Raw genomic sequence first — 26038 nt, forward strand, 5'->3', positions numbered from 1 at the left:
CCCCTTATTTCGCAACAACAAACATTTATGCTATGACATAATTACCAGGTAATATACCGTAAACAGCTGAGTACAATTTTTTCTCGCGAAGTTCACTATCTGTCAACAGGTTTTGGTTGTGTGTGTGTATTTTATTTAAGAACCATGAAACACACATACAAGGAAAAATGGCACGAACTAGTAACATACACATTATCAGTGTAACTCTGATCGCTGATTTTGACAGATAGTGCACTCAACATTTTGTTGTTGGGCAACTGCCACAATAAACATAGTTCTTGCTCTAACTGTTCTTCTAGTGCAAAGTTCAAACTTTTCGTACCTTTGAGATACTTTTTTGATACCTTAATGTAATAATTCCAAAAACTCATATAGTCCGTACTAGTTCGCCAAAAGTGAGAAAATTCAGAGCTCTAGCTCAATCCCTAAAGAAGATACCAAATAGTACCAATTGCGGCACTAAACGTACTATTTCGGGAAAAATGTTCACCAAATCTTATTTTTTCGAGACGCCCTTTAATTTTTGCCCTATTAAATCCTTTTAGCCATGACATAATTACCAGGTAGTGTACCGTAAACAGCTGAGTACAATTTTTTCTCACGAAGTGCACTATCTGTCAACGAGTTTTGGTTCTATGTGCGTATTATAATTACCCGCTGGTGCAGGGAACTAGTTTTATGCTAGAATTGCTACAATCTTGAAGTAAACAATACTATTGGGTTGCCCAAAAAGTAATTGCGGATTTTTCATATAGTCGGCGTTGACAAATTTTTTCACAGCTTGTGACTCTGTAATTGCATTCTTTCTTCTGTCAGTTATCAGCTGTTACTTTTAGCTTGCTTTAGAAAAAAAGTGTAAAAAAAGGATTTTTCATATAGTCGGCGTTGACAAATTTTTTCACAGCTTGTGACTCTGTAATTGCATTCTTTCTTCTGTCAGTTATCAGCTGTTACTTTTAGCTTGCTTTAGAAAAAAAAGTGTAAAAAAAGTATATTTGATTAAAGTTCACAGCTTTTGACTCTGTAATTGCATTCTTTCTTCTGTCAGTTATCAGCTGTTACTTTTAGCTTGCTTTAGAAAAAAAGTGTAAAAAAAGGATTTTTCATATAGTCGGCGTTGACAAATTTTTTCACAGCTTGTGACTCTGTAATTGCATTCTTTCTTCTGTCAGTTATCAGCTGTTACTTTTAGCTTGCTTTAGAAAAAAAGTGTAAAAAAAGGATTTTTCATATAGTCGGCGTTGACAAATTTTTTCACAGCTTGTGACTCTGTAATTGCATTCTTTCTTCTGTCAGTTATCAGCTGTTACTTTTAGCTTGCTTTAGAAAAAAAAGTGTAAAAAAAGTATATTTGATTAAAGTTCACAGCTTGTGACTCTGTAATTGCATTCTTTCTTCTGTCAGTTATCAGCTGTTACTTTTAGCTTGCTTTAGAAAAAAAGTGTAAAATAAGGATTTTTCATATAGTCGGCGTTGACAAATTTTTCACAGCTTGTGACTCTGTAATTGCATTCTTTCTTCTGTCAGTTATCAGCTGTTACTTTTAGCTTGCTTTAGAAAAAAAGTGTAAAAAAAGTATATTTGATTAAAGTTCATTCTAAGTTTTATTAAAAATGCATTTACTTTCTTTTAAAAAATCCGCAATTACTTTTTAGGCAACCCAATATTTGCAACCGAACAATACTAGTTGTTTGGGTATTTGACCTATTCTGCCACCAATCGAACTATGCTAACCCTAGTTTTATCGTTAGCGATTCCTGACAGATTACTGTGTAATAAGCGGAGATCATATTGCTAAAATAAACCCAATACAAAATACATAGAAATTTTTTTGTTAAAATTGGTTTTATTTCTATTTTAATATTATAATGACAAAACAAAAAGAATTCAATTATATAGGTATGCATAAGGCAATTATTCGGAAAACTAAAAAAATCATTAATATTATCAATTTTCACCAAAAATCCTTACTTTTTGAAATTGTTTCATTATCCCAAAAAACAGGTAGACCAAATGTTTCGCAGCAGGCCGATTCAACCCTTATACTACTTGACTTCGAGGCAAACCAATGTGATTTTTGTTTTTTTTTCACCACATTCTGTATCGAAAAGAAAAGTCGCTGCATCAAAATAAATTTCGCACAATTTTTTATAGCAAATGTAATTAAATGCTCACAAAATGGACCGAATCAACTCAGCTTCCATACTGTAGTATTTGTTGTTTGACTCTTGTCTGTGTTCTGACAAAGAAAAGAGTCCGCCGGATTTCGCAATAATTTAATAGGCATTTTCGCTGTGAATGAAGTCAGTACTAGGCTTAAACGTACGAATATCACCAAACCCAGCTTATCTCGCGCCTACGACCAACATTCGTGCAAAATTGCATTGTTCTAGCTTAGCCGTTTGAGCTGGGCAGTGGTCAGTCAGTCAGTCAGCCAATCATGCGTCTCTTTTATATATAGAAGAAGATTAATTGGTATTTTTAAATTTGTTTGTCCCGTATGGACTCAAGAACGACTAAACAGATTTTCTTAACATTGTCACAAATTGTGTTGGTTGGTGTGGAAGGAGAAATAAGCTATAAAATTTTTAATACTGGAAGGAGGGCAGACCCTCTCCCATAAGCCTAGTGCAATATTATATTATAACAAAATCCAACGGACTGTATTCTTTGCCAAAACATAAACAAAAGTCAAACAACGACACACAACAAAGATTGAAACAGAGTTGATTGGTGCCCATTTCTTGAGCATTTAATTACATTGGCAACTAATTGAACCGAAATTTGTATTGGTGCAGCAGCATGTCGCTACTATTTTGCTTAAAGAACTCAGTACCACTTCCACGGAATGTGTTCGAATTTTCTTTGTCGGCATATTTTTATAATGCGTTTTTACGAAGGCGAAGTCCGTACTAGGCTTTACCATCAAAAAAAGGAGTTGAATACGAATATGATGTTTAAAATGGGGTCCAAGTATCTAGGGGGCCGCCTGACCCTAAAACTCTCCAAATAGGCACATACGGCGATCAAGTTAAAACAGGACTCAAATGAAAAGAATTCGGGAGTAGATCACGAATATTAAATATGATGGCCACATGGTACGGACTAGGACCGGATTTTGTTTTCCCTTTATAAAATCAGCTGACGAAGGCCTTTAAACCGGGTTTAATGATCAGTGTAAACGGCGTTTTATCTTTTACAAATTTGTTTTATATTTGTATTTTCATCATTATAACAATGTTTATTTGCTTAAGGCTGGTACTCGGTTCCTTTCTGCGGAAAAATTTCCGAAAATCGTTCTTTCGGTGGTTCAACATTTGATTTTTTAGGGTTTCTTTGGCCAAAACGTTGCCATTTATATATAAAAAATAATATGGCATCAAAATAAAAAAAATTTACGCAGCTGTAAGTGATCAGCAATCAGCAAGTTTTTTTGCTTCAAAATCTATTATCTAAAAAAAGTAATCACAAAAAAATGAACATAGTGCCAGGCATTATAAAAAAAATGGTGACGAAGAAAATGCGAACATATTCCGTAGAAAAGTGAAAATACTACATTCTAAGTTCTATGAGTAAAAAAAAAAAGAAACATGTCGATGGGCTAACACACATTTCGCTTCAATTAATTACAAAAGTAATTAGTTGCTCACGAAACGAGCAGTAATCAACTCTGCTTCAATAATGTTATGTTTGTTGTGTGTTGTTGTATAACTTTTGTTGGTATTTTGGCAAGGAATGGAATCTGTTGGATTTCGCAATAATTTAATTGGTATTTTCGCTGCGAATGAAGTCTGTACTAGGCTTAAGCTGAGTATGCACCTCCAGCGAAATTTTCGGTTGCAGCCAAGACATTTATGTCGCAACTGAAAAATATTGGCTTGCCCAAAAAGTAATTGCGGATTTTTTAAAAGAAAGTAAATGCATTTTTAATAAAACTTAGAATGAACTTTAATCAAATATACTTTTTTTACACTTTTTATCTAAATCAAGCTAAAAGTAACAGCTGATAACTGACAGAAGAAAGAATGCAATTACAGAGTCACAAGCTGTGAAAAAATTTGTCAACGCCGACTATATGAAAAATCCGCAATTACTTCTTGGGCAACCCAATAGTTGTGTAGAATACAGGATGGCGACAAACATTGATTTATAATTTTGGCCAAATTTTGTACAGAATTATACGGGTTTATTTGCAAATAACTATTTTTCATGTTGCATGGAGCTATTAAAGCAAACATCTTCATTCGTAGTTGCAAAAAAAAAATTCCAATGCCTATTATGTCACCTTGTTACGCAAGGAAAATTTCATTTAAGATGCGTACCCGTAAACGAAATATTCGTTAACAGTACCGGTAAAGAAAACATCGTTTAGGCTATGTGAATGCATTTCTTACGGTAACGAAAATTTCACCAGAGGTACATACTGCGCTTTAAGCTGAGTATTCTGTTTAGCTTTTCAGGCGGAGTGCTGCCAAACTCCATATAAAAAAACGTTAGCTGAAAATAGGGCGGAAAGTGGTACTCTGCTTATAGCGAGAAAAATGGCAAAAGACTACTCAGTGGCAACACTTAAAACTATTGCCGGCATCATTTTTGTTTGTTTATTGGTCTCAGTGGTTCGTTTTCCTTTATTTATTTGAGAAAATGTTTATAAAAAAAAGAGAAAACAATATGTGCAGGTAATGAAACGCGTTTTGTTATGGAAACAAAAACATTTGATTGCTGTCAAATTTCGCTCGCAAAATAATTTAAAATTTCAGCGGCTATTCAGAAAGCAGAGTAGAATACCAACCCTAAAACGAGAAAATCCACTTATGGATAAATGAAACACGGAAAAAACCACTACAGTAACCACGAATAATGATGTGCCATGTAAACTCCTCATTACGAAGAAAATTTTTGGTACTGAAATGGTCGCAATAATGTGCGGGTTGAAAAAGAACTGAAAATAGTACTATAGTATTGACTTTTCCATTCCTGATCCCTATTATTAGGTATTTATTGAATAGAGTTTGGTTTGCGACAAGTTTCGGTGTGTTATTGTTAAAGAATATATAAGAGATAGAACATATTTAGCCGATATGAGTGGCTACCAATTTATAAACCAGGCTGCCGTAGCGAATGCTATGGCATCTGGCCATAACATTGATTGGGCACAACTGGCTCAGCAATGGATACAAATGAGGGACAGTGCTAAAAGTGAAACATCCAGTGCTAAGTATGACGAAAAGGGTGAAGCCGACATGGACATCGAGGAGCAAGTAGAGAAGGACAACAACGATAGAAGTCTTAAGGCAATGCCACACTCGAGCGATGACTCAAACATAAATTGGTCAAGTAGGCCTGAAACAGGTATGAGAAGAATAATTTAAGGGATGGCTTTAGTTATTGGTGATAAACCCAGATCTGTCTTTGCTTTGCCTTTCCACAATGCTGTTTTCTATATTTACACTAAGTAAAATTTATACACTTTTTTAAGGTGGTGCAGAAGGGAGCTTTATTCTCCAAAGATCAACTAATCAGTGGAATAAATGGGGTAGCAACCACAGCAAAACACATTACGATTCTAGCTTACCGAAACGTCCTACCAACCCAACATCGCACATTCCATCCTTACTGAAGATAAATGTTCCCCACCCCAACGAAATTCGTTCTCTACCGGATGGACCAAGTGACCCACAAAATTCGTCAAACACAATGGATGCTTCCAAACGAAAAGTTTTACCAGCGTGGATTAGGTACAAATGCGACTTTTTTAACATGTGCCTATACATGTCTTATATCCTTTCCTCTCTCTCTCTCTCTCTCTCTCTCTAGGGAAGGACTAGAAAAAATGGAAAGAGAAAAGCAAAAGCAACAGGAAAAGAAATCATTTCGCATTTCTGACGATGAAAGCGCCAAGTTCCCTTTATTTGAAGAGGCAAACTCAGACCGATTAAATTTAAACAATGATATCGACTCCAGCCCAGAGACCGAAGAAACGGAGGCTGTTGAAAAGTGTCCAAGACAAGGTCTTCCAAATGAAGACGTTTCAAGTGAAGATCTAGAAGTTATTGTTGAGCAATCCCGTGAAACTTATGAGCAAAGGCTTTCAAATTTAGTAAGTGTTTTCACCCGACGCAAGTCTTATGAGCTACGCACGCAACCCAATAATTTCATTTCCAGATGGTCGTTGTTCGTCAAACACTGACTGAGCTACTGTTGGAAGTTACAAATGAAGAAATAGCTAAGATAGCAAACGAAACCGTAAAAAACTACAAACTGAAAGGTACTTTATATCAATATCTTGTTTTTTTATATTTATCTCTTACCCCTGAAGATGACCTCCTTTCGTAGGATGCGTAAGTTATTTTGTTGAACCAGAAATATTCAATTTTATGCACTTGTTTTCTATCAAAGTTCTACCATAATTTATAACTAAAAATTATACATTTTACACAACAAACTTAAAGCGTCTTCGGCACAAGTTATCCAACAAAGCGCTTTATCTTCCATAACTGGCAAACTCGGTAAGTTAATTCTCAAGTCTTGTCGTATTATATAACACCCTTCTGATAGAATGCGAAAGATCGATTTGTCTGAATTCTAGGAGGTTTAGTTAACTGTTCAATTGAAACCCTCCCTTTTGTAATACATATGAATAATATAGTGGGGCAGAAAAGTCTATCGGATATTTTCCTCGTCTGTTATGAAATATAATCTTTGTTTGTTTTTTTCCTCGTCACAGGCGAAAAGTTTCCACATTTAAATGTTTACGTAACTACTCATTTGTTAGGTCTGTTGAATCAGGGCAAAATAAAGTGAACGTGAGAGTAGCTAAAAAACTGAAGTAAACAAAAAAAAAAAAATTACAAAAAACAGTTTTTCCACAAATATTTTGCGGTAAAATTTGTAGAATAGTAGACAAATTTTCCTTTTTCAAACTGGCCAGCACTATCTGTTTCAGACAAAAATAACATCCAATGATTTTTGGCATCTTCTTAATTATCAAATTGTAAACTTTTTTTGGCTCGCTCTCTTTTGCTGGCAAATAAGACACACTAGGACTTGCACAACACAACGGATCAGGTCAGAACTTTAATGCTTAATCTATAGCGATGAAACTGTCCAAAAGAAGGGAAATATTCAATATTTATAATTTCTGCCATAATTTTCTTGTACACATAGATATTTCAAAATCATACATAACCATGTATGTATATGAATGGATTTTAATTTCAATCTAATATTCTTATAACAAATAATAAAGTTAAATAAATAAAGTTAAAACAACCCCTGAACTAGCTCAAATTAACTAATAACTTGTAGGATTAGCAGTTTATGGTGATAGTTCCAGTAGCGAAGAGGATGACAATGAAACCAACATCCAGAGTAAAACTTTCCCTTCGGAGAGCGATTCGGAAGAAGACATAAAGGTAATTTAATTGAGACAAGTTCTCAAATTTCTTCTATTCTACATTTGCTATTTATTTTAAGGTATCGTTGCGTTTGAAGAAAAGGTCGTTTTTAAAAATTGCTAACGAAATCGAAGATAAAGTAGCAGCAGCTGCTGCGAGAGAAGGGGAGAAACTTAAAAATATGTCGTGCGCCGTCGAAAATGACAGTGCTACAAATAAAAGCAAAACCTGCGAGAGCGCCACTGGTATGGAAAAGACCAACATGGTAACAAGTGAATCAGTTTCAGCACATTCGTCTAGTGGAGGCAGAGAAAAAATGTTTGGTAAAATAAATGAAAGAGATTCTGGTGAGACAACTGATACAAAGTTACAAATATTAAACGGTGCGTCTGTTTATAATCAGTGTATATATTTCCACATTTTCGATTTCAATCATAGTCAAAGTTCCTTAGTTTTCACTAAATGCTAATTTGCATTGTTGAAAAGAGAAGAATTCTATAATAAGCTTATGGTATAATGCATATCAAAAGCGAATATTACGAATAATTAAAAATGTTGACCAAGCTCAAGATGTGAGGCTTAACTACTTTTTCTTTATTAGCAGGTAAACGGCACAAAGATCGCGGTACTCTCAAAGAACGTACGACACGTTTTAGCGATAATAGAGATGCCAATTATATAACAATGACAGCCACAGCCACAAGTATTGTCGAACAAAGCAAGGGAAACATTTTTACAAGTGGCATTTCCCAGACTGTTACAAGCCAGAGCCAAGCTGTGTGCACCAAAAATAATGTACTTCCATCATACAATTACCCGGCCATTGCTGCTAATTTTAAAGCTCTTGATGACACCCTTCCAACATTAAGGCAAAAAAAATCATCAGATCCTGAGAAGGACCCCGAGCATGAGGGGCGGCGCAAATACGAAAAAAGAAAAAGACATGGTGACGACTCGTCATCTAGCTCTTCTTTTTCAAGTTCAACTTCCTCGTCCTCGGAAACGTCATCGACAGGTTCGTCATCTTCTGAATCATCGGATGTCTCAAAATATGATCGAAGGCGCTCCGGTACAAAAAAACACTCATCGCATAGCCGTAGCAGTCGAGACAATTATGATAAATATGACAAATCATCTTACAGTCGAAATCGATATAAGCACGACAGTGACTCTGACGACACGTATAGAAGCAGAAGAAAACGAAGTTCCCGATCACGTTACTCTTCCCATTCTCGCAGTCGTTCCAGAAGTCACCGCGATAATTCTCGGTCCCATTCTAGGTCTTCTTATTCATATTCTGGTAAACGCAGACACTAACTTCTTCATTTCAAAATTTTTTACCACATTTTTGGATGTATATTTTTATGTTAATTTGTTAAACATAGCTTTTAATTTTAAGCAGCTATGGCGGCGTTGCTTCGGATTTAGTTTAGATTTAGTATCTCCTGAACGTGGTAAACGTAGAGAAAAACGCTGACTTGCGACTCACAACATTTTTGAAAATAAATAAATTATATTATACAAGTAAATCTTTTTTGTAATTCGCAAAAACTAGCATTACAATTTAGCTTTGGAAGAACAAACCGAATTCAGCACTTTTTCGTTAACATCAAGCAATCTTATTGTTGTTGTTTAATTTGCTCAGACCAAAATTTGTACAACTTGGTTTCCTTCACAGGCAAGCGATATTTTATAAATGAATAGTGCACTATGGGCCCAATGACCGGTTTTAGAGGCAACAAATCTCGGAAAACATCTAAGACTCTATTTTTTTTCTGTAAAATAGATTTTTTTTAATTTCTCGGCCGAGCTGATATAACTAACGACACCTACACAGAAAAAATTAGAAATCGGTTTCAATCACCAAATTAATTGATCCAATAAGTTTTTTAATTGAAACTGCTTCAATTACGAAAAGTGGTAATATCAGTCAACGTTTTTGAAAACAAAAAAATTTTTAATTAAAAAAATGTAATGTTCAATTAAAAAGTTATTGAAATTTTTAATTGAATCAATTAAAAAAATTATTGAAATTTTCAATTAATTTCTATATATGACACATAGAAAAGTAAAAACGATTTCAATCACGAAATTAATTGATCCAATTCATTTTTTTTAATTGAAAATACCTCAATCACAGTTATGAAAAAGGTGATTGAAAATCTTTCAAACAAAAAAATTGCAATTCCATTAAAAAATTATTGAAAATTTTTGAAATTTCCAATTAATTTTTTAATTGATCGTTATGCCATTAATATGCATACTTTGATCATTAATATGATTAGAATTGCGATTAGAAATATATATGTCAATTATGGATTGGAACCCAACTTCAGTTGAGTTGCCAACGGGCAAATTTTTATAGAAATGTCCATTTCTGCATTGAATTGCATACTTTTTTCCAATTTATTTAGTAGTTAAACGTTCAAAATACTGATATCGAATGAAACTGACAAAAATTTTCAAATTTATACTAATTTTTATTTCTTGGCAATGCAACTATAGTTGAGTTGCCATCCGTAAACGACCTCTAAAAAAAGTGGTCGAAAAACTGTTTTATCTTATATACGATTGTATAGAAAGTATTTATCAAAATTTTTAGGAGCTAGCCTTCAAAAGTTTCCGCTCCATTGAAAAATGATTGAAAGGACCACTAAAATTTTTTTCTTTTTATCACCCGATTCATTCGCCAATTCAATGAATATAGCTATTTCCCACCATGAAATCAGCGGTTTTTCAATAAATTAGTGACAAAAAGTAAAAGAAAACTAGTGGTCTAGACCGTTATTTTATCACCCGATTCATTCGCCAATTCAATGAAAATAGCTATTTCCCTTCATGAAATCATTGGTTTTTCAATAAATTTGTGACAAAAAGTAAAAGAAACCTAGTGGTCTAGACCGTTATTTTATTGAAAAAATTAATTTTAAATCACAATTTATATATAAAATTTTTACAATTCAATTAAAAAATGGTTTGAATCGATTAATTTTTTGATTCAATTAGAATCGTAATTGAAAAAAGTTCAGATTCAATAAAAAAATGATTGAATCTGGAATCTGGAAATTGTCTAAATTTCAATCACGATCGTAAGTGGAAAAAATTGTTATACAATTAAAAATTAATTAATTTTTTAATTGAAAACTTTTTTTCAATTAAATTTTTATTTGAAAAAATGTTCGTGACATTTTTTTTGTGTACCTGGAACCTCCGGCACGTAAAACCAGCTGTCATGTTATTACTATAGATCTGCCGAAATATGGGTCATTGTCCTTAACTTTATATTGTAGGAGACAAAATAGCCTTTAATTAAATTCATTAAGCACCATACTTGAAAGTTGTTTGGGATTCGATTAAAAAATGATTAAACCAATTAAGTTTTTAATTAAAAATTATAAAATTTTCAACCACGACAGTGATTAAGTTGTTTAGTGATTTTAAGGTGTGTTATCACAGTTGTTTTGTGATTATAAGGTGTTATTTCAGTAAAAGGAGGAATTCACATTGCTTTCACCATAAACTTTTTAGTGAAATTGTTTCAGTTATTTTTTGTGAAATCTATCATACGGGTCAACTCATTTCACATTAGCCTGCGAAACGAAACCAACGTCAAACCAGGTCATACCCGCATATACAATTTAAAAATGGTTGAATAAATTAATTTATGCTCTCAATTGTGTCTTCTTTTAGGACTTCAGAAGCAAACATTCTAAAGGGCTTTCTATATTAGGCCATTGTTAAGGACTTGTGTTGCAAAACATCGCGAACTTATCTAAATAGAAATGGGAGGAAAAATGAAGTCGCTTTTCATTTAGCTTAAACTTGAATCGATGTGAATAATAGTGGCAATTACTTTCAATAACAGACTTTTATTTGAATTAATTAACACATATGTCTAAAATGTTGAAAATATATGAACAATTCCTTTCCTTAAATTTTGGTCATACCAGGTACACGATAAAGAAACTCTCCATCATCATCATAATACGAGTCATCAACACGATAAATAGACCCTTTCCTAAATATTTTCCGTGGAATATGAATACGGCTGAAATGGTTGACTGTTATTCGAAACATAGCTTTTCCTTATATTATAAACGTGATACTTACTCCTTCACTCGTGAAACCTCAAACCGTTTCCGGTCTTCGTTGCTGATTTCAATTTCATTTAAAAATGATTCCGACAATCGGAGAGAAAAATTGTCAGCTGTAACAGTTGGATTTGGTAAGCTGCTACTACTTGTCTGTTCAACGCCATTCATTCCAATAACATCAGTACCTTCTGTTTCTGATCTATTTTTCTTCAAATCTGTGAAACGCATATATTTTTTATCTAGTACTTTGCCAAGTAATACCGTGTCTTCATCATTTCCACTACACAGTGGTAAGACCTTTGGCCCATCACTCCTTTTACTTTGCGAACTTATTTTAACAATGGAAGAGAATTCTGTGGATGATGGTGCATTAACATGCTTTTCAAAACTAGCTACGTTGGGTGAATGTTGTACATTTCTATGGCAAAACTTTTTTAAATGAACCTCCAAATCTGCTGGAACTTTTATACTGCCCTTTTTAAAAAGTTCCCAATTTCTAAAAACAGAAGCATCGTGAGACTTTATTGAGAACGGTTTCCACCTGGATTTTATAATTTTTTTTATTATTTCACAATTTGCGGGAAAACTTTCCGACAATGCCTCTACTGTCCATTGTTCAGAATCACTTTCGTGCAGGTGTTTTATTTGCTGCTTTTCCGCGTATGTTAAAAAATTTGGTAATTTTGCGTCCCGAAAATATTTCGATTTCACAACGAATTTCCTTATTCTGTCTTTGTGATCCTCAAGTTCTTGCTCAAAGCGCTTGTGCGTTTTATGAACATTAAGCAAGTCCGATTCTAAATCACCAAATCCTTCGGGATTTCGTTCAATTTCATCAACCACATCCACTTCGTCATGTACAGATATCTGGCGCTGTAACCCAGGAAGAGATTTTCGGCCATAACCACTTCTTTTCTGAAGGTTAATTGAAGTTATGAAAGTTCTACGAAACACAATCATTTTTCCATATATTCTACCAAGTGATTAAGTGTGTGTTTATTTAAGTCTTCTTCTTTTTCGATTACATTTGTATGTACTACTTATCGATAACAATAAAAAAAAATTATATTCGGAACTATTATTGTCTCGTTCCAATACACGATGATATGGATACTTGGCTACGTGCTTTACAATGAATTGAATAGATATGAATATGGATATCAAAACAAAGTGAAAAATCAAAAAGGCTTGCTCTCGGCCTTTACAGTTGCTTACAGAGCAAAGAGTGTCTGTTAATACAAAAATTTACTTATAACTAGACAACAACTATAACGAGATAACAATATTCTGTTAATAACAATAGCTTACAGAGCGACATGGATAACCAGTTTATAAATGTAAATGTAAATATCACAGGCTTGTATATATATATTTAAAAGAGATGTTCATATGCAATGGACAGAACATTTGAACATGTTATATACTATTTGGTTTTTGGAGTTAAGTACGTAAAACGAATTGAGCTAAGCTCATTATGAGTATTTAGAATACATATAAAAATATTATAAATTATATGTTATTATATACTATTATATACTATCGTATAGTATTATATACTATTATATATTATTATTATATTATATTATTATATATAAGCTGAATCAGCCCATGTTGAATTTTTCTCTAATTCATAAATTTCCTTCATTAGGTCATTTTCATGCGTGGCTAGCTTTTCAATGAAAGTTTTTTGGAGCCTTAACCTATAGGAGCATAGAGGTTCAATACCTGAGGAATTGTAGATGTAAGTATTTGCATATCTTTTTGTGCGATTTTGATAATGTTTGTTCACACATTTTCTCAGGACTTTTCTTTCACAGATTTCCAATTCTTTGGCCGCAGTGGGGGAGATGGTGAACCAAATTGGAAAGCCGTAGATTAGCACCGGTCTAATAGCCACCTTATAGAGCAGTAGTTTAGTGGACTGCGGCAAGTATTTACTATTTAGTATATATGAAAATGACCCCAAAATTCTTCTCGTCTTTTGCAGTACTTATATTCTAACAATCTATCCACAGATGTTCAATTTATCGTTTGCGAATTTACCTTGGATCTTTATCGACTTTTTTTTGCAGAAAAGTCAAAGTCGACTTAAGTGTCTAAAAAATCCTTATGCATAATCATGGCTGAGTTATTAAAAGGTTGTTTCATTTGTACAAAAACAGGGGTGTTTTATTTGCCCATTAAAGGCCTGTACTATTGGGTTGCCCAAAAAGTAATTGCGGATTTTTCATATAGTCGGCGTTGACAAATTTTTTCAACGGCTTGTGACTCTGTAATTACATTCTTTCATCTGTCAGTTATCAGCTGTAACTTTTAGCTTGCTTTAGAAAAAAGTGTGTTTGATTAAAGTTCATTCTAAGTTTTATTAAAAATGAATTTACTTTCTTTTAAAAAATTCGCAATTACTTTTTGGGCAACCCAATATATTCGTTTTTCGAGTTGAAACTCCATATAAAAAAAAAACAAACGGAAAAATTTGCCCAAATGTGTTCGTTTCGTCATAACTTGTTTTTTCATTTAAGGAAAATTTACATTTCGCGACGCCCACTTCATCATCTCATATTCTTACGCAAAATAAACGTGATCGTCAAACTTCTAATTGTAACTGAGTGCTTGTTAGTGTTACTCATATTGCTCACATATATTTACTCTGGTTGAAAAAAAAATAAAATAAAGTGTTTGTGGATGCATAAATAAGAAAGTATTTTTTATTTATGAGTAAATTATATATGAGTAAGATATACCCGAAAAAAGTACATATTTCTTTCACTAAATGAGATCAAAAAGATTTTTGCGTCAAAATCTATTATCTAAAAAATTTATCACGAAAAATGTTGCAAAAAACGAACGTAGTACCAGCCATAACAGTGAAATACTACAAAATCTAATTATTTTTACAAATAAATTCTGCATTTGTCTTGTTTTCTTTTTCATTATATATTAATTACAAAGGGGTGGGCTTGGTTGAAATGTATTTCGGTACAACCCACACACTCACATTTTTGTTTATACATACTCATAAGCAACTGATAAATTCTTGGGTGTCATGTTATTTTTTATATGTAAATGGCAAGAAACCCAAAAAAAAAATCAAATGTGGTAACCTTGTCAAACCACCGAAAGAACGATTTTCGGAAATTTCGCGATTACTTTCTTGAAAAACTACACAAATAACAATGATAAAATAACAGTTTTATTACAATTTTACCATAAGTAATGAGGGAATGTCCTATTGAATGAAATCGGCAAGTTGTTCTGCTTTTAAATCTATTATCTAAAAAAGTAATCGGTGAAAAATATCGCGAAAAGCGAATATATTGGGTTGCCCAAAAAGTAATTCCGGATTTTTCATATAGTCGTCGTTGACAAATTTTTTCACAGCTTGTGACTCTGTAATTGCATTCTTTATTCTGTCAGTTATCTGCTGTTACTTTTAGCTTGCTTTAGAAAAAAAGAGTAAAAAAAGTATATTTGATTAAAGTTCATTCTAAGTTTTATTAAAAATGCATTTACTTTCTTTTAAAAATCCGCAATTACTTTTTGGGCAACCCAATAGTAACAGCCTTTAGTTTGTATGGGAAAATATGCTATCCCCGTTTAGCTAAGCGGCTAATCTTATCGCCATTTATTAAAAGATATATTGTCATCATTCAATTTGAGTGATAAAACTAAACGACCTATTTGATTATAATTTCGTAGATAGTTCGGCTTGAGGCCATGTAAAAATTGCAAATTTTGCCCATGAATATTCTCACATATCAATGAGTGCAGTCCGATTCAAGTTTTAAGCTCAATGATAAGGGGCCTCCTTTTTATAGCCGAGTCCGAACGGCGTGCCGCAGTGCGACACGTCTTTGGAGAGAAGTTTTACATGGCATAGTACCTCAAAAATGTTGCCAGCATTAGGAGGGAAAAACCACAACTGAAAACTTTTTCTAATGGTCTCCCAGGATTCGAATCCAGCCGTTCAGCATCATAGGTGGACATGCTAACCTCTGTGCCACGGTGGCCTCCTTGAGGCCAGGTACAATTATAAAAAACAGATGTCGGTGTTTTTTATTAATTATTGTACGACGAACGACCAAGAGTTTAAAGACTAGTCTCGTTAGATGTTGTATTCTTGTTCACCAGTGTTCCTGTCAATCTGGCAATAAAGACAGTAAAGGAGAAATGGACAATTATTCAGGAATATACAAAAATTTCTTATAGGGATGGTAAACTAATGTACAAAGGATTCCAGATATTTTACGTATGACGACAGGTTTTATGAACAGAAAAAGGGGATGCCAATGGGGTCTCCATTATCGCCGATTGTACCAGACATAATCATGAAGGAACTACCAGACAATTGTATTGATAAACTGACGAGCAAACCGCGATTTTTGACCAAATATGTAGATGACATATTTTGCATAATCGACAAGAATGAAGTAGAAAACACACTCCGAATATTGAATTGATTCAATAAACAGATTCAATTTACAATGGAATGGGAAACAAACCGCATGTTACCCCACCTTGACACACCAGTTCACAGGAAAGGCAACAGATTGAAGCTCGATTGGTACCAAAAAGACACAGCATTGGGAAGGTTCGTCAACTTCTATTCAAAGCATCCAAGGAGGATAAAAATAAACACCGCCACAAATTTTATCGATAGGGTGTTCAAAATAAGGATTTTTTCCTTCCACATAAAAAATGAGAAGAGAATTCGAAACATATTAGAGCAAAATGATGATCCCCGCAAGGAAAAAAAAGATAAGAATACGAAGGAACTTGCTACAAGCATTTATAAAAGAACAACATATATTACAGGCTTTTCGGAGATTTGGTAACTCCAACATTTACAACAAGGACTCATACCAACTGGCACTAAAAGGCGGTAATACCGTCAACAGCCTATTTAGAAAGACTATAACCAAGATAAGGGAAGAGGAAAAATCGAACACACACAAGTCGAACACGATAAGTTCAATGTATGCCCAATGGCATATATTGGCACTACAAAAACTAAAGACAAGTGTTTCCGCTCATAAATCGGATTAATAGGCAAAGGAAAAGCCTTTAAAACAGAAGGTTGCACTCATATCCCACTGTGGAACTCGAGGATATTTCAAGTACCAAATTTCAAGGACGTCAAAATATTAGCCCAAGACCCAAACTGCAAAAGCAAATACACATTAAAAGTGCTGCACATAATTAACACCCCAACTGACGAACGTAGGAACTACAAAACGGATACAGACCACTGTGCACCAATATATAGAAACTTAATACAGAAATATAAGCAATAGACAAAATTTAAGTAATAAACAATAAGCTTCAGTCATTCTTGTGCGGTGCAAGAAATAAGTTCACTTGTTTTAAAATGTAATTTATGTTTCAAAAAGACGAACGAAAAATGGAGCGAACTAGTAACATAGACAAAATCAGAGTGCACTAATCACCGATTTTGACAGATAGTGCACTCAATATTTTGTTGTTGAGCAACTGCCACTACCTGAATGAATATATCTTGGTTTATGGTACACTACCTGGTAATTATGTCATGGAACATAATAACAGTATGAGGAGAACTTCCCAATGCTGCCAACACTGATGATAGATAAGAAATGGTCAGCTGAAATGGTATTATTTAATTATTTAAGAAAATAATATATGCAGGTATTTCAATGAAGAATCATTTATAATGAGAACTACGAAGTATAAAAACATATTTCGAGAGTACAATATACCAATCGATAAGCCTAGAAATCGAAAGAAGAAACAAGTAGCGAATAAAAAGTATGCCAAAACTAATTATACACATGAGGAGGACACAATAGAACATTTCAGCGAGGATGAAAATATTTCAAACACTTATCCATTTATTCAATTGAGAAGGTCATTTGAGATACCTTTAAAACTTGTTCGCGTTGAAAGACAAAATAACTCCATAGGATGTTCTGTGAAGAGGAATACAACAGCACAAAAAGGAAACAGACCTACGGTGGAAGATAGTGATGATGACCCAATGCCTTTGCCAATAGTAATAAAGGAGATTTTGCCTCAACTAAATGAGGAAATTCAGTTACCCATCTCACAATCAACCCCATCTAATATATCTAGAGGCAATACCAGAACCCTTCTGAGATCTAACGTATCTTCGGACGAATCTTCAATGACGTCGAAATATAGCAGCAGAAAAACATGGGTGAAGAAAAAGAGCACTACTTTTGGCTTAACAAACTCCTTCAAAAAGAGAAAAATACCCTCAGTGGTTGATAGTGATGATGACTTCATGCCATTGCCAATCATAATAAAGGAGGAAATATTATCACAACAAAATGAGGAACTGCAAATACCTATCTCCCCATCCATTACTTCAAGTGACCATAGTTTACCACTCCTGAGAGCCAAAGTATCTTCTGATGAATCTTCGGTGACATCAGAAGATTATAGTAAAAAATCGTTGGTGAAGAAAAATACCAGCTCTTCTAAAATTTCAAACTCGTGCAAACAATGCAGAAAGAAAGTCATTGCTCGGTATAGACCTCTGGATATAACTATTGTTGATAAAATAACAACACCAGCGAGCACAAGTGAAATGAGTCGTGGGCGTAAAGGCCAAACAACAAAACTAGGAGGAGATTTTAATTCACTCACCCAAACAAATATGAACTTTTCTTGGAGTTCACCAGACGCACAGCCTTTTCAAAATACAAATGCGAATAAGTCTTTTCTATGCAGTTCGCCAAAACCTTCACAAATTATAGCAACACCTTCCAGAACACCGTCTCCACGAAAAAAGCCATCGGAATTAGATTTAATGATAGAGCTAATAGAGCAACAGAACTCCGTAGCTAAAAGAATTCTAAGAAAGTCTCCGAGGAAGTTATCTAAACGATGTTTGCAAGGTGGACATGTAGAGCAGTACCAACGTTTGCTCGATAAAGCAAAAACTGATTCAAAATTTTTGAAGCATGACAAAAAGTTTGGTCTGAAGAGGGGTGTTACATTAATGGTACTTGGTGTGATACATGAACATGGTATTCAGATTGCAAAAGTACAGCTGGACGATTGCGGAATAAACAACAACATATTCGCTATTGTTATACCTAGTCATATGGCAAATATAGTTAAAACGAGTTCCAAAATTGAGGCTTTTTTTGATGAATCTACTAGACCTTATACCATAGAATTCAATGGAGAAAGTCTAGACGTATTTATAGAACCATACAAGCTGTTGCTGCTCTAATCCACCAAGATTTCTTATTTAGAAAAACAAGTTTGTTATAAGAATTATTTAATTTAATTTTATTTTTTTCCCAATGAATTGTTATTTTTATTTGCTGATTTAAACTAAAATGAATTTAAATTTGAAAATGTAGGAGACACGTGATGTTCATTGAAAATGAATTTGTTTTAATACTATAATGCCATAAATACAAAAACAAAATACAGCCTAGTCTATTGTCCATGGATTTGGAGAAAGCATTTGACGGTGGATTATTCAACTCTTCTCCGAAAGCTGTATGACTTTTGTGGTTTTGGCCATCAGTGTGTTTTTGTCCGCGGAGAAAACTGAAACTACTTTACTGGAGTGGCAATAATTTTTACTTTCTATTGGTATCAATGATCTCAATTCTTGTATTGGTGACAATTGTTTCCAATATGTATTTGCTGTTGATCTGCAAACTTTATGGGTCGATTATGGATTGCAACTCGACTACAGTTGCCTTGCCAGGAGACAAAACCACGAACTAAAAATTAGTATAAAGTTTACATTTTCGTCAATTTTATTAATAATCAGTATTTTTTAAGTCCAACTTCTAAGAAATTCGAAGAAACGTGCGAATATTGTACTTCTTAATCTGCCACTTGTTGTTGTTGTCGCCACATTTTTATGTGGAGGTGCAAGCTCGTTCCGGTCCAAAGGACCGGTTATTTAAAGTCGCCATTAACTCGCCTTATCATAGCGAGCACCATATGCGCTCAGTATTTGTGCAAGAGCCGGTCTGTGTGGTGCTTACAGCTATCCCGTGCCGGAATCTGCCACTAAATAAATAAAAAATGTGATAAACATTTGTAAATGAGAACATAGGCCTTCAGGAACATGTGTAATCGGCCCATATATTAAATCACCCTAATTCTGATTTTCGAAGGCGAAAATCAGCACAAGTCATAGTCGAAGGTAAAATTCACATTTCGTCGTATCATTTTGTAACTTATTTACTTTTAATATTTTGTGAAAGAAATATATTGGGTTGCCCAAAAAGTAATTGCGGATTTTTTAAATGAAAGTAAATGCATTTTTATAAAAAATTAGAATGAACTTTAATCAAATATACTTTTTTACACTTATTTTCTAAAGCAAGCTAAAAGTAACAGCTGATAACTGACAGAAGAAAAAATGCAATTACAGAGTCACAAGCTGTGAAAAAATTTGTCAACGCCGACTATATGAAAAATCCGCAATTACTTTTTGGGCAACCCAATATAACAGTAAATAATATTAAAGTCGGTATTCTTCATAAAGGGTGATTTTTAAAAATCTATAGGAAAGTTAAAAAAACACATAAAATTCAGAAAAATGCATACAATTTTTATTTGAATCGATAGTACGGTCCATACAATTTTATGTTTGAACTATATTTCGTGCAAATATTGACCGTGACTGCGTCTCAAACGGTCCATCCGCTTAGTCCAATTTTGGCATACACTTTCCAACATTTCGGCCGGTATCTCACGAATAAATGCTTCAATGTTGTCTTTCAATGCGTAAATTGAAGCGGGCTTGTACGTATAGTCATGAGCTTTAACATAGCCCAACAAAAAATTGTCTAAAAGCTTAAATGGCACGATCTAGGCGGCCAATTGACCGGTCCCGGGCGTGAAATAAGTCCATTTTTACGCGTGCTGTGTGGCATGTGGCGCCGTATAGTTGAAACCATATGTCATGCAAGTCAAGCTCTTGCATTTTGGGCAAAAAAATTGGATAACATCTCACTATAGCGCTCATCATTCACAGTTACGTTACGATTCGCATCATCTTTGAAGAAGTAGGGCCCAATGATGCCACCAACCCATAAACCGCACCAAACTGAGACTTTTTCTGGATGCATTGGTAGCTCTTGCAATGCTTCTGGCTAATCTTCACTCCAAATTCGACAATTCTGCTTATTTACGTACCCATTGAGCCAAAAATAAGCTTCGTCGCTGAATGCAATTTTGAATGAATGAGTTTCTAAACGGCGCGCATTTTGATAAAAAAAATTCAATAATTTGAAGAGTTGTTCGGTTGTAAGACTATTCATTGTTAAATTATAGACCAAACGTAAGATGTTTGACAATGAAACAAAGCACGAAACGTGCGTAAGCTGTTTAAACCAGTGTTGCCAATAAGATAAAAACTAAGAAATTACCCTTTAATCACAATGACAATGAAACAAAGCGCGAAACGTGCGTAAGCTGTTTAAAACAGTTTTAAACAGCCAATAAGATAAAAACTAAGAAATTACCCTTTAATCACTTAAAAAATCCTATACATAGTCTGAACAAAAAGTATCGCAATTTTGTATTTTTTAAGAAGGTATTTATTTTGTACTTGTTGTAGCCATTGTATGTGGAGGTGGTGATTTTCGTCAAGCTCTTATAGGCGAGCAATGAAATGGAAAAAAAGAATTTAATATTTTAACGGGAAAACAAATGATAGCTTCGAAAATTCTAGATGGACTGAAGAAAATTTTTCTATAACAGTTTTTCATCAACTTGAATAAATACTATCCGATTACTTGATTTTAATTTAAAGTAGAATAGCTTGCTCTTCAACACCCCTTCAATCGGATATGCCAATAAGTTCTGTTAGTGTGTTCAATCGTTTTTGCTCTGTTGCCTTAGTAAATCTATCAACCAGTTGGTCCTTAGTACTTATTGATTTCAGTTCTACTCTACCAGCAGCAATATTATCTCTTATTTTGATATGTTTGTCTCGCTTACTTTCTTTATTCGATGCCATACCAATACTACTACGGATGTCTTCGAATATTGTAACTGGTTGATAATTTCTAATAGCATCAAGATCAAAACCTTTCAATCATATAGCTTCTGAGGTTGCCATGCTTAATACAATGTACTCCGCTCCGCTGGATGATATTGCAACTGTCTGCAGCTTTTTACTACACCACGACATTGTGCAGCCAAAAACTTTAAAGATGTAACCGCTCACAGTTTTTCTAAGAGTTGCATCTGAAGCCCAGTCAGCATCCACGAATCCAGTTAATGTTTCAAGATTAGGTTTAAATTGCAGTTTATATGTTATTATGATATGTTATTATACGTATTATATGTTTGATTTTAGTTTGAACCGCTGAGTGGAGCGGATGCTTTATTATTTCGCTTCGCAAGAATTTTTCTGTAACTCGCAAAAAGGTTAATATTTTCGAAAAAAAATTCAAGTCACTCAAGGAGAGCTACGATAGCGTTTTCCATCAGGCTGTTCATGATCTGCGTCTGTTTCCAGTAAAGCGGCAAATCTAGAGCCCGAGAGTAGGCTTAGAATGGACTCCGAAGACCCAATAGCTGCGGTGGTGGTATCATGCCGTAGCATGTTGTCTGCTCCTGACACCTCGACTGGGCTCCGCTAGCCAACAGACGACTGGACAGCAGGGGATTTTGACGAAGACACCTGGTTCTTCGCAAGTCTATAATTTGCCTAGGCCATCGGCCTTTCCCGGTAAACCAACACGCTCTTTAAGAAGTTGGAATAAAAGAAGGCGCATCGCTCTCATGTTTATTGAGAGGCTTGGTGCAAATGATCCACAGACTCTCACTCATAGGGAGAGAGACCCCCTAAATTGGGCTCGGGGATTCGCTGCACATGCTAACCCAAAGACTAAACGTCTAGATTCGGAAACTGCACCGAAGTCAGCCAAAAGGATATGGTCACCTAGAGGGCATCCCATGCCTAAAAGAACTAGGGCGAACAATAGTAAGATAGGTCCAAAAACCTTTGCTGATGTCGCTAGTGAAAGGTTTGGTAATGTCAGTTTTCCACGAAGGAGAAGAACAGGGCTGCATACCTAGGAATTATTGAAGTGAAAAAGTCAATGGACTGTCATCAGTATACTCCGATGTTCTTGCGGAATTTCCTGGATCTCCTCCAGTTTGTGACGATGTAGGCTGGTATCGGGGCCGGAGATTTGGTCAGGCGCAGATATTCCTTCTCGACCAATGGCGCATGCTTGGATGCCAAGGATTCCCTCAGATCCTGAATCCATACTTGGAAGACTAAGCGAATTTAATCCAAATCTTTCAACCACCGACTGGAAGATTGGAAGAATGGATGAGGCTGATGGTGCAAAGAGATATATTCAGTATTCGTACTAAACTCCGGCTGTCGCAGACCTCAACAAGTCTGAAGGAGTTGTATCCTACGGATTCAATAAGTTGAAACTAAAGCTCTACAGAAGCCGTGGTGTTGGGGAATAAGGAGACGACTCAGCAGTTATTGCTGAATACTTGCCTGAGGAACTATGGACCACTTCGGATTGCAGGAGACTGAATATTTCCCTGCCATGATCGAGACAGAAAGGAAAGACATCGAAACGGGACCCGACGAGCCCTGTGTGGGTGGATCATCCGGTTGGACTGGACTCACGATTCAACCCTTAACTTGTTGGTGGAAGCCACTTCCTACAGTGAAGATGAGCCTCACTGTAGGAAGTGATGCTAATGCACATCGCCAGATATGGGCAATCCCATTGCAGCCGGTTATATGTACCGGATGGTTCGTGGACTAAGAATTCTGGGATTCGAACCATTCAAGGACTGGAGATTCAGCAGCATTCAGCCTTCAAATAAATAAGTCATTACTGGCTGGCTTCCCTATATATGGCACACGATTCAACCCTTAACTTGTTGGTTGAAGCCACTTCCTACAGTGAAGATGAGCCTCACTGTAGGAAGTGATGCTAATGCACATCGCCAGATATGGGCAATCCCATTGCAGCCGGTTGTATGTACCGGATTGACCCGATGGAGTTCTTAATCGGCAAGGGCTGCCGCCTCAGTGTATAACACACTGCTACAACAACAACCAGGTGCGGGGAAGTCCGGATGCCAACGAAAGGGGTGAAAGGGGCAATCCCATGGCAGCCGGTTGTACGTACCGGATTGACCCGATGGAGTTCTTCATCGGCAAGTGCTGCCACCTCACTGTACAACAACAACCAGATATGGGGAAGTCAAAGGAAGGGGTGAGCTGCTTATTGAATACATTATAAGTTTCAATCTTGGGATTTTTAATAAAGGGGATAACCCGACCTTTATTACCAGGAACAGTCAGGAGTTACCAGATATTACCTTTGTATCGGAGGATATAAGCGCAGATTTCTGATCATCGTTATATTAGCTTCAGCCTTGGAGAAAATACTGCAGAAGTGGTCCCTCGGCTAAACGGAAGAAAAGTGGATTGGGATAAATTTCCGGACAAATTCTGCACGTCTATCCCTTCTAGACGAGAAAAGGAAGTGAAAACTGTGGAGGATATAGACATAATGGGCGAGCGGAATACGAAGGCCCCAACTGACTCGCTTGTGTCCGTATTTCCCAGTCCTAAGCCAAGGGGCAAACAGCAACCGCCATTGGTGGAACCCAGCGCTGGTTGTCCTCTTCAACAGGGCGAAAGCCACAAGGGCACCACACGATTGGGACATCTAGAGGCTGAGCTAAGAAAAATGTGTGGACATGTCTACTGATCGGAAGTTATTAGGGAAATTGTGTCTGAGCCGAAAATCCTTTGGGGGATAATAAGTTGCGACTCCTTTAAGTCGCCAGGCCCAGATGATGTATCACCGGTTGAATTACAAGCTGTGTCTGGTAGACTGGTTCCCTGGCTAAGGGAGATATACTCTGCTTGTATCAGAATGTCATATATACCTGTGGGATGGAGGGACACGAAGGTCATTTTCAATTCGAAAGCAGGAAAACCCTACCACACGAAGGTGAAAGATTTTCGTCCTATTAGTCTGGGTCCCTGGAGATCGTGTGTCGTGCCAGCAGCAAATCCACTGAAACAGCTGGATCTAAAAAGATGGGTGGACAGAGGAATGTAGTCATTTGGCACATAGCGATTAACAATATATTATTGTCTCTGGAAGAAAAAGGCCTAAAAGTAGTCGCGTATGCTGATAACGTGGCAATTGTGGTTAGGGGAAAGATTCAGGAAGCTCTACGTGCAATAGCGAAGTGGGCTACCGAAAGTGGTCTAGGCGTAAATCCGTGCAAGACAGAAGTAGTTCTTTTCAGCAGGAGATACAAGTTACCTACGGTGGCACCTGTCTCCTTGGGAGGAGAGAATGTTCCATTTACTGAAAGCGCAAAATACATGGGTGTTTTGTTGGACAGGAAATTGAACTTGAATTGAAATTGAAATCCAACATTTTGGAAAGAGCAAAAAAGCCAACTCTTGCCCTATACACCTGCAAGAAAGCCATTGGCAAAAGTTGGGGGTTTAGACCGCGCGTCAGGCGCTGGGTATATACTGCAGTTGTCAGACCTATAATGATATATGGTGTTGTGGTCTGGTGGACGGCGCTTCAAAAGTCCACCTACTGTTCAATAGATACCGAGTCCAAAGGATGGCTTGTTTTTGCATCACAGCCGCACTGAGGACGACAGTATCTGATGCACTAAATTTAATGCTACATCTTATGCCTATGGAAATTGTATCTAGACAAATTGTCGCGACCACTGTCGTGAGGCTAAGGGAGCCTTCTCTTTGTCCATGTAGCGGCTACGGACACTGTGTTATCCTTGATACAATGTCCGATGTTCCAGGCAGCATGGATTACACGCTACCAGCCGCTCTTGATAAAAAAGTACTGTACCACTATTCCTGATAGAACCGATTGGAATTACGATATCCCTGATAACAGAAGTTACATAGACTTCTATATGGATGGTTCCAAACTAGACGACCAGAATGCCTTTGGGTGGTACTCTAAATATATAGAACTGGTCATATCAAAAAGGTAACCCGACCACTGCAGTGTGTATCAAGCGGAGATCCTTGCAACTAAGGAAGTGGTGGAATGGCTAAGATATAATGTCATAACGACGATTGGCATAAATATCGTTAAGTATTTCTGAGCACATATATCACCCTCGACTGTCGCAGATCTCTCAACGAGATGGCTGAACAGTTCAAAATGCACCTGTTCTGGATGCCGGACCACAGAGATATCCCAGGGAATTGTTAAGCGGACGAGCTTGGGAGACTAGAAACTAACTTACACATTCCAGGGAAACTGGCATCTGTTTATGCCTGACAACATGTAAACTAAGTTTTCAGGACCAAGCCCGAAGAACAACGAATGATAGATGGTCAGAAAGAGGGGGCTATGAGCATTCCAAAACCATGTCGCCTAATCTAGACTTGAAGAGCTCTACCGCTTTGCTGTCACTAGCAAGTACAGATGTCTCAATCATTGTGTCCGTCATGACAGGTCACTGTCTAATAGGAAAACATGCTGATAGACTGAAGATTGCCAGTAAGAGACTACAGAA

The 26038-nt window shown here is 35.9% G+C and overlaps 3 protein-coding genes and 1 long non-coding RNA gene across 6 annotated transcripts; 3 read left to right on the forward strand and 1 right to left on the reverse strand.

The window, feature by feature from the left end:
* Positions 1-4685: 4685 nt before the first annotated feature.
* LOC106088065 (arginine/serine-rich protein PNISR) lies at positions 4686-8926 on the forward strand. 2 transcript variants are annotated; one of them, XM_059363227.1, is made up of 8 exons: positions 4686-5352; positions 5480-5738; positions 5818-6100; positions 6166-6268; positions 6453-6509; positions 7309-7415; positions 7477-7780; positions 7999-8926. In XM_059363227.1, the coding sequence occupies exons 1-8, from the start codon at positions 5082-5084 to the stop codon at positions 8712-8714; spliced, it is 2100 nt and encodes a 699-aa protein (XP_059219210.1). In that variant the 5' UTR covers positions 4686-5081; the 3' UTR covers positions 8715-8926. The 2 variants fall into 2 exon arrangements, with proteins under 2 accessions (XP_059219210.1, XP_013108818.2); XM_013253364.2 differs by having other exon boundaries at positions 8002-8926.
* Positions 8927-11246: 2320 nt separating this feature from the next.
* Positions 11247-12551, reverse strand: LOC106088129 (neugrin). Of its 2 annotated transcripts, none has more exons than XM_013253458.2 (2): positions 11508-12551; positions 11247-11445 (listed from the first exon to the last, which is right to left on the reverse strand). In XM_013253458.2, the coding sequence occupies exons 1-2, from the start codon at positions 12449-12451 to the stop codon at positions 11328-11330; spliced, it is 1062 nt and encodes a 353-aa protein (XP_013108912.2). In that variant the 5' UTR covers positions 12452-12551; the 3' UTR covers positions 11247-11327. The 2 variants fall into 2 exon arrangements, with proteins under 2 accessions (XP_013108912.2, XP_013108923.1); XM_013253469.2 differs by having other exon boundaries at positions 11247-11458.
* A 48-nt stretch (positions 12552-12599) lies between these two features.
* LOC106088133 (uncharacterized) lies at positions 12600-13730 on the forward strand. The gene is made up of 3 exons (XR_001221388.2): positions 12600-12834; positions 13140-13232; positions 13293-13730. It is a non-coding gene; the product is annotated as an uncharacterized LOC106088133 (long non-coding RNA).
* Positions 13731-17075: 3345 nt separating this feature from the next.
* On the forward strand, positions 17076-18969 carry LOC106087736 (uncharacterized). The gene has a single exon (XM_013252881.2). It carries the CDS (start codon positions 17181-17183, stop codon positions 18726-18728), a length of 1548 nt encoding a protein of 515 aa, XP_013108335.2. The 5' UTR covers positions 17076-17180; the 3' UTR covers positions 18729-18969.
* The last annotated feature ends 7069 nt before the right edge of the window (positions 18970-26038 follow it).

Source organism: Stomoxys calcitrans, chromosome 2 (genome assembly GCF_963082655.1).
Source record: "Stomoxys calcitrans chromosome 2, idStoCalc2.1, whole genome shotgun sequence".
Lineage (NCBI taxonomy): Eukaryota > Metazoa > Arthropoda > Insecta > Diptera > Muscidae > Stomoxys > Stomoxys calcitrans.